At 35.3% G+C, this 9,242-nt stretch overlaps 1 protein-coding gene across 2 annotated transcripts; it reads right to left on the bottom strand.

Moving 5' to 3' along the window:
- Positions 1–223: 223 nt before the first annotated feature.
- Positions 224–9,007, bottom strand: LOC137643922 (uncharacterized). 2 transcript variants are annotated; one of them, XR_011045094.1, is made up of 3 exons: positions 8,610–9,007; positions 920–8,142; positions 224–451 (listed from the first exon to the last, which is right to left on the bottom strand). XR_011045094.1 is itself a non-coding variant. In XM_068376686.1 (2 exons), the coding sequence occupies exon 2, from the start codon at positions 7,227–7,229 to the stop codon at positions 1,590–1,592; it is 5,640 nt and encodes a 1,879-aa protein (XP_068232787.1). In that variant the 5' UTR covers positions 7,230–8,142; positions 8,610–9,007; the 3' UTR covers positions 471–1,589. The 2 variants fall into 2 exon arrangements, 1 of the variants encoding a protein (XP_068232787.1); XM_068376686.1 differs by lacking the exon at positions 224–451 and having other exon boundaries at positions 471–8,142.
- Between the last annotated feature and the right edge of the window lie 235 nt (positions 9,008–9,242).

The following is a 9,242-nucleotide window of genomic DNA, read 5'->3' as shown; positions in this document are numbered from 1 at the left end:
TCTCAGTTGGAACGATCAAGTATTTGGACTATGGAAGATGGACAGAAAAAGGAACTTTGTTTTGAGGAGGAAATATCCTTTGATGTAGTGGTACATGCCTACATTATAGGATAAAGTACTGTCTCAGTTGGAACGATCAAGGATTTGGACTATGGAAGATGGACAGAAAAGGGAACTTTGTTTTGAGGAGGAAATATGCTTTGATGTAGTGGGACATACACAATATTTTATCAATGGCAAGGTAAAAAACAAATAAAATGAGGTAAATGAAGCAAGAAGTTTTTTAAAGTCCAGTTATATTAATTTAATTAATATTTTTGATAAAAATTACTGGTCGAGACAACCGAGACGATTAATTGCTGTTCTGCCTCCCTCAAGTTAGTAACTTACTTCACCGGAAAACAACCGTATGAAGCAAGCCCCTACCAATGACTATCATGTCTCTCAGGATCTGAAAAACAAAAAAACACTCCCTGTAAAACTGGTCAGGTAAAAGGGAAACTAAATTACTTACGGGAATCCGTATTAACAAAAACAAAACTCAAAACGGGAATCCGTTCACTAAAATTACCTTCGACAGAATTCGATTTTGTAATTTTGAAAACACAAACATATTGTTCATAAACTGTGGTAATCCACCAAAATGAAACTTATGGCTAATAGCCTAATGTGGTAATCCACGAATAACAATTAATGAATTTTCAATAAAAGTGGTAATCCACTGTAAAAAAAAAACCTAACTTTTAACGCTATAAAAAAGAAAACCGAAAACAAAATTGGAAAAATAGTAATTTCTTTTGATCCCGAGATTTATTTTTAACAAGGTCTTGAGAAGGGAACTAATTTAATCAAATGTATTAAATCATTATGGCTAGGGTATCAAATCAACTCATGTTCAGATGTGAAAAGGCTGACTCACCTCAATACTCCTGCCGTTCACTGAATTACTGTTGCTCCTGCTACCCCCCAAAGTGGCATAGTGTCGGTATCACTAGGGGTTTATCCTTCCATGACCGAGAGTTGTAAAAACGTCCACCATACAAGAAGGAATTTGTCTGAGAACTGACTTGGAAACTCCGATCGCCTTGACAAAAACTTCCAGCTCTCGGACAACAGCGTAAACAAGCAGTTCACCTTAAAAACAATACTAGGCGACAGATCACTAATAACAAGATTGTTTAGAGGAACTAAAGTCAGCCCCGCTCAACACTTGAACATGACAAAAATAATATTACGAATAATATTTAAGAGGTTTGATATTTATTATATTAACAACAAAAGAAATCACTTTCAACTTCTCCAATTTTGGTTTACGATAAATTATTTTCTACACTGGGGGGAAGGGATTCAATTTATTTATATAAACTAAATAAATTGAATACAGAAATTCATGATAAATAGGATCCCCAAAACAAGAAAAGTTGAAAACATTAAATTACAAAAAAATATTTAATACATTCAATATACAAAGGTATATTAAAATTTAAATATAACATGATATTATTGACAGTTAAATGCCCAACCAAATACTCTATATAATAACTATTCACAAGTAAAGATTCTCTAATTCACCCGAAACATAAATAATTTTAGGCTTCCAAGATTTTTCTAGTCCGCTCCGAGCTGTCAATAGCAGCCTGGCGCTTAACTCTAGTATCCTTGGGTACTAGAGACTCCTGTACATCAACCTTAGAATTATTCGGAATTTCATCTTTCCGGGTGAGAAGTGGGATAATGACTGACGAATGTCTCTTCACAAGTTCTTGGCTTTTCCCTTTAAGGATAGTGGCACCAGTAACCTCACCCAAAGTATTTGTAAAAATCTCTTTTACAACGCCCATCGGGTAGTCATTTGGCTTAGTGAAATTTTCCTTAAGCAGTACAATATCTCCAGGTGAGATCTTATTATGAGTGACTGGCTTGTATCTATCAGGGACATCTACAGCCTGATGTATTAGATTAGCAATAAATTCTTCCTGATATAGTTTAACTAAATTGTTTCTCACCTTTTGCAATTGATTGTAATCTTGCTTAAACTTTGATTGAGAATAATTTTCAGGAATCCAGTCAGGGTCTCTCCCCTCATGCAATTCGGGAATTATATTAACCGATATCAGATCGTACCCATGAATCAAATTTTCTGGGGTGATAGGTTCTGGAATGTCATCGCCAATCTGATCCCTTAAGGCTTCTTTAAATGCTATTGGCCTACGATTGACTAAATGAATGACTTGTTGAATTAGGAACTCAAAATCATGGTATTCTAAGACATTCTTACCAATAGCTCCATAGATCAATCTTTTAACCAGTTTAACACATACTTCCACCATCGAACCTAACTGACTATGACCCTTGACAAATTGGTCAAACTTTAAAGATTGGACCCCATTGCGTTCAAAATATGACTGAGTCTCATGATCTTTGATGTAGTCAATAATTATATTAGAGGCAGAGACTAATTGGGAGCCTAGGTCACTAATACAATATTCCGGGATTCCAAACTGGAAACAATGAATCTGAAAGGCTCTAAGAAATTCTTTAACAGAAAGATCTAAACAAATAATCAAATTAACTGCTCTACTCCACATACAAGTGATACATAGTAGATAGATTATTCCTTTCTTACCCTGTTGTTTAACGCTCAATGGGCCAATGAAATCCATAAATAAATATCTAAAGGGGACATTAGGTGGTGACACACTCCATTTCCTGTAGGGAGATTGATTAATACTGATGGTTCTTGACTTAAACCTACGACAAAAAACACATTCTCTAAGGTTTCTCTTAACCACTGAAAAATATGACGGTACGTAAAACCGCTTTCTCATTTCTGACAAAACAGAGTAACATCCCGTATGGTTGAGCTTTTTGTGCAGGTTATGCACAATCAGGGAAGATAGATGGCTATTTTTAGCCAGCAACAAAGGAAAACCATGTCTCCGAATGAGTTTGTCACACTTGCTACGTACTCTTAGCAAACCATCGTTGTCAACGTAAACATTAAGCTGACCTACTATGTTAGGCATGTCTTTCTTTCTTTGAGTAGGACAACTGAAATATGTAAAAACCTCAGGGAAATGTGCCCGTTGATCCTGTAGTATAACTAACTTGCAAGCTCTTTCATGTATACTATTGCTCTTTAATTCTAAGTGAGCCAATTTATTGGAGTCCTTAGCTTTCAAACGACCCTTTAACTTCTCTACGAAAAGAATAACTTTCTCATAAATAGACACAAGTAAATCAAAACTGGAAAATTCTTCAAATTTAAGAAAACATTCAAAATTATCTGACATAGCCACAACATTGGAACTAGTACACAAAGACTCCTCTATTTCTAAATTATTATCCAGCTCGCACTCGGCATAAGGATTTGGAACCATAAATGATAAATTACCATTTTCACTGCATAGGAAGGTTTCCTTTTCCTTAAAACATTCAGGACCAGAATAGAAATTGGTTTGCATCAACTTACGATATGAAAGGCAACGAGTTATGGCATCTGCAGGATTTTCATTCCCTCCAACAAAGGCAAAATGGACGGGGTGTTTTGCACATAAGTTCTCTACATGCTGAATTCGATTCATCACAAAAACTGACCGTTTCTGCATTTTTGACAATTTATTAGTAGACGAATTCAACCAAGAGAGCGCTACCTGACTATCTGAAAACACATGAAGGCCAACAACATTTAAAGGATTGATGCATAATGGTCCAGCTAATTCGTTATACAAATCTAAAACCACTTCCGTTGCAAAGGCTACTCCCTGCATCTCCAAAGATGGAATGCTTTTACTTTCCAACTGCCTATTTATCATACGATTTTTTGCCATCACACAACTAGACGACATAGAATCAATATCAATGATGTACACAACAACACCATAAAGTAATTTAGAGCTATCACAGCAAGCAGCCAAATGAAATTTTCCATCCCTACGTCCAACAAATCTATCAATAGCAATATCAGGAGCAGAATTGGCCTGATTAGCAATATTATGCCATTCTTTACGTAACTCTGGTGATAATTGATCGCCCCATCCTAAATTTCTATCACACTGAAGACCACGAAGAAATAATCTGCTTCGATTTAGGATGGGACCAGTAATACCAAAAAGATCAAAGTGAGAGGCAATGGTACTTAAAATTTCCCTCTTAGTTTTAGCCTTCCCATTCAACTGAAATTTATTTGCTAACAGACAATCAAGTGTTCGATTCCACTGCATACCAAGAAGTTTAACAACCTCTCCCGTTTCAGAACCTGTGCAGGAATCTATTTCTCCCTGTAGGGACCTGTCATTAGTAACGAACTGTTGTAAATCAAAACCATAAGGAGAAAATATAGATCCTACCACAGAATATGCCCAGTGCAGATTTTCATTTTCATTTGCACTAAAAGCACAATTGTCCATATAAGACAAAGAATAAATGCACCTTTTCAACTCCTTCAACTGGTTTTCATCATGCTCAGCATCTAAAATCAAAATCTTGTAAAGACCGAGCATCAACAAAGTAGGGGAACATCTTAAGCCGAAGCTCAACCTAACATTCCGATATGCAACAATGGTAAAATCTCCCTTCTCAACATTTTTATACCATAAAAAACAAAGTCTATTAGCATCAACATCACTTAATGCAATCTGGTTAAAGGCCTTGCATAGATCAAAGCATACTAACAATTTATCAAACCTTAAATGTAATAATGATGAAGAAAGTTTCTGATTTAGGCATGGACCTGCATGTATGGCCTGGTTATGACTTATTGTCTGACCCTTGGTTGAGTTTCTTTCACACAAGTTTGATAGAAACACAACTCTACATTTGGTAGTTTCACGATTCAATTTGAACACACCCATATGAGGCAAAAAAGAGTGTTCTGGGTGTTCATGTACAAACTGGTCAAGATTAGGAATCCTTTCTATTATTCCAACCCTTTCCTGTTCTTTTAGGGCTTCATTCATTAACTGTAAATGAGATGGATTTCTCTTTAGTTTTTTAAGATTAGATTCCAAAATAACTTTAGCCAAATGAAAATTTCTACCAAGCATATGAGATACTTTTGCATTCCACAAAAGTGGCATAACTAATCTACCCTCCTCATTCTGAATAGTGTGATCCAAACAATATTTGACAAGCTGATCATGCAGCTCTGAATTCTCCAAATCATAAACCTCATTGTCCAAGTGAATATATTTATTACAAATACTGGCAAGCACATCATCTGTGGCTTTATCTAACTCTGAACGAATTACATTACCTTTTTCATCGATTACACCGAATTCTGAAACCTTAATAGGATAATCAACTTCACACTTATCCAGAGAAGACGGCTTATCTATCTTTACACGCAAACCAGTAACATACTGATGACAATTTATAACCGAGGAGGACTGATGTAGATAAGGAATATCCTTCAATAAGGTGTCCATTTCACCTTTAAGAAGGACACCAAACGGGGTCATAGCATACATAGACCTGCTATTCCTACCAAAAACTACTTCTGTGAGAGGTAAACAATATCCTGATTTAGTTCCCAAAATCAAATCAATATTTTCAATGCAATCACTATTAGGCGTTAGAAACTCATCAACCAACACATACCCTTTCGTCTGAAAACCATAAACCACTTTGCCCAAACCTTTTAATTTCAACTTTATGTTAATAGATGGGATACATAATGCCTCTATTTTGTGAATAGCATTACCAATTATGATTTCAAATTCCACTAGTTTTGAGGCATATTTCTGAGAAACATTAATACCATTTATTCTCAATTCAACCTTGGCTTGTAATACCTTTAAATCCAAAGCATTGGCTAGTTCCTCACTAATCAGATTTAACTGACTTCCATCATCCTTCAATGCTCTTATGCTTCTGTTTTGGATGCTACAAGAAAAGGTAGGGAGAATGCTGGAATCACAGTCCAAATTACTTTTAAGAGCCTCCATTATAACTACGTTATTATTAGATTCCATGGACGAATTCTTATTATCCTTTTTCGAGGAAGTCTTAGGAGATTCAGATTTTCTATTATCATTAGCAGATGCTGATTTTTTACTACTCTTACAGAGGAAACTAAAGTGCCATGCTTTACAAAACTTACATTTCATCTTAAATTTAAAGTTACATTTGTCAGTAGTGTGACGCAAGCTTGCACACTTACAACACCCATTTACAGATTGAATTTTGTCAAGCTTAGTGGTAACATCCGAAAAAATTTCACATTTATAGATAGGATGCGAGGCGGGTTTGCCTTCTGTGGTACACAAGACACAAGGAAAGAAATTTGACGGTTTCCTTAGGGAACTAACACTAGCAGCATAACTTGCACTATTCTTCCTATGATTATGATTATCATGCAATTTATTTCCTACATTAGACCTCTTACTTTGCTCATTAAATCTTTCACAGGCCTCAAAGAAATTATCATTAATTTCCTTTAATGTTGGCCTTGATGAATTAGTAATCTGGGTTAAGTGTACTTTAAAACTATTATCTAAGCCCTGCCAGAAAAAATACCTCAAAAAATCCTCACGTCCAAGAGACAAACTTTCTGCTGCTTGAGTTAGATTTCTTAACTGTGAAATATATTCAAATGGGTCACTTTCTAATTTCATATTGATTTCAGAGATTTTTTTGATGGTATTAAAAATTCTGAGGTCTTTAGAAGCTAGGGCCTCTGTTAGTAATTTCTTGGCATGAACATAACCCTTCTTGTCCGATTCTAATGATTCTAAAAGTACTAAGGCCCTTCCACTGATTTGCTGCTTTAACAGAATAAATTTGTCATATTCTGAATATTTGAACATAGACGTTATGTCTTCAAAATCTTTAAAAAACTTCAATAGATCCTCCCCTTCTTGGCTACGAAATTCTGGAAGCGGAGCAGTGGGACTCTTCAACAAACTTCGGGCAGTATCAACACTAACATTAGAAGGGGAAACATTTCGTGTAAGCTCAGCAGTACATTCCCGAATTTTAACAACATAACTTTCACAGGAATCAAGTTCGGGATTTAGCCATGTTTCATCCTCCTCTTCAGACCATTTGAGCCTTTGAATTTCACTATTATACTTCTTAAGCGATTCTAAATGATCTTGTAACTCTGACTTAATCTTACTCTTTTCCAATTCAGTTAACTGACAATAATTAGTCCTTTTATTATAACATTCAGTTACTAACTTGCGAATATATTTTCGAGAATTAATCAACAACTTTAATTCAGACGTCATGTTTAATTAGGAATTTGCTTTTACAATGTCTGATAAACAATTATAAATCCACTGAAACAGACAGTCTAAACCCCCTCTATTTAAATGAATGCCGTCAGCTTTAAAATAGCTAGGGTCATCGAGTTTTGGCGAACCGTTAATCAACAAAGTTTTATATTTAAAGGGTTGACGGTCTAACCACTTATTAAAATTTCTAGCTAATTTCTTATACAAATCTGCAGAAGGGGTGCCGTGTCTATTAGTACTTTTCAAGTGGCGAATTTCAACGTGAGCAACAACAAATAGTGAATTTGGTAACCTTAATCTCAAAATAGCAAAAAAACGTTCACAATCTGCTTTAACAATATTCAAATCCACCTTCTCCTTTATATCGTTTCCACCCAAAAATACAACGGTCACTTCTGGATTATATTCAGCCAAATCGTCCAACAACTTCGGATTAAGTATAAAGTTTCTATATCCGAATCCAGGAAATGCAAAAAATTCAACAGCCACTTTAAGATCACCGTATGTCAAACACGAATAACTTACTGCTGCAAGTCCCGAACGTAACTATGGCCTAAAACAGCGATTTTCATGTAACCTTTAACAAAATATGCTCAAAGATACCGACACTAAATAACACCAAAGGAAGGGCAGCAGGCAGCAATTTCTTCTCAAGTCCCCCCAGGGGTTCCATACACAATATTTTATCAATGGCAAGGTAAAAAACAAATAAAATGAGGTAAATGAAGCAAGAAGTTTTTTAAAGTCCAGTTATATTAATTTAATTAATATTTTTGATAAAAATTACTGGTCGAGACAACCGAGACGATTAATTGCTGTTCTGCCTCCCTCAAGTTAGTAACTTACTTCACCGGAAAACAACCGTATGAAGCAAGCCCCTACCAATGACTATCATGTCTCTCAGGATCTGAAAAACAAAAAAACACTCCCTGTAAAACTGGTCAGGTAAAAGGGAAACTAAATTACTTACGGGAATCCGTATTAACAAAAACAAAACTCAAAACGGGAATCCGTTCACTAAAATTACCTTCGACAGAATTCGATTTTGTAATTTTGAAAACACAAACATATTGTTCATAAACTGTGGTAATCCACCAAAATGAAACTTATGGCTAATAGCCTAATGTGGTAATCCACGAATAACAATTAATGAATTTTCAATAAAAGTGGTAATCCACTGTAAAAAAAAACCTAACTTTTAACGCTATAAAAAAGAAAACCGAAAACAAAATTGGAAAAATAGTAATTTCTTTTGATCCCGAGATTTATTTTTAACAAGGTCTTGAGAAGGGAACTAATTTAATCAAATGTATTAAATCATTATGGCTAGAATATCAAATCAACTCATGTTCAGATGTGAAAAGGCTGACTCACCTCAATACTCCTGCCGTTCACTGAATTACTGTTGCTCCTGCTACCCCCCAAAGTGGCATAGTGTCGGTATCACTAGGGGTTTATCCTTCCATGACCGAGAGTTGTAAAAACGTCCACCATACAAGAAGGAATTTGTCTGAGAACTGACTTGGAAACTCCGATCGCCTTGACAAAAACTTCCAGCTCTCGGACAACAGCGTAAACAAGCAGTTCACCTTAAAAACAATACTAGGCGACAGATCACTAATAACAAGATTGTTTAGAGGAACTAAAGTCAGCCCCGCTCAACACTTGAACATGACAAAAATAATATTACGAATAATATTTAAGAGGTTTGATATTTATTATATTTAACAACAAAAGAAATCACTTTCAACTTCTCCAATTTTGGTTTACGATAAATTATTTTCTACAGTACAGGCCTACATTATAGGATAAAGTACTGTCTCAGTTGGAATGATCAAGTATTTTGACTATGGAAGATGGACAGAAAAAGGAACTTTGTTTTGAGGAGGAAATATCCTTTGATGTAGTGGTGCAGGCCTACATTATAGGATAAAGTACTGTCTGAGTTGGAAAGATCAAGTATTTGGGCTATGGAAGATGGACAGAAAATGGGACTTTCTTTTGAGG

This window comes from Palaemon carinicauda, chromosome 7 (genome assembly GCF_036898095.1).
Source record: "Palaemon carinicauda isolate YSFRI2023 chromosome 7, ASM3689809v2, whole genome shotgun sequence".
Classification (NCBI taxonomy): domain Eukaryota; kingdom Metazoa; phylum Arthropoda; class Malacostraca; order Decapoda; family Palaemonidae; genus Palaemon; species Palaemon carinicauda.
Note: the sequence above shows the minus strand (reverse complement) of the source record. Positions and strands in the feature narration are given on the sequence as shown.

Coding starts and splice junctions, on each gene's coding strand:
- LOC137643922 (XM_068376686.1), bottom strand. CDS start 7,229: ATGACGTCTGAATTAAAGTTGTTGATTAATTCTCGAAAATATATTCGC.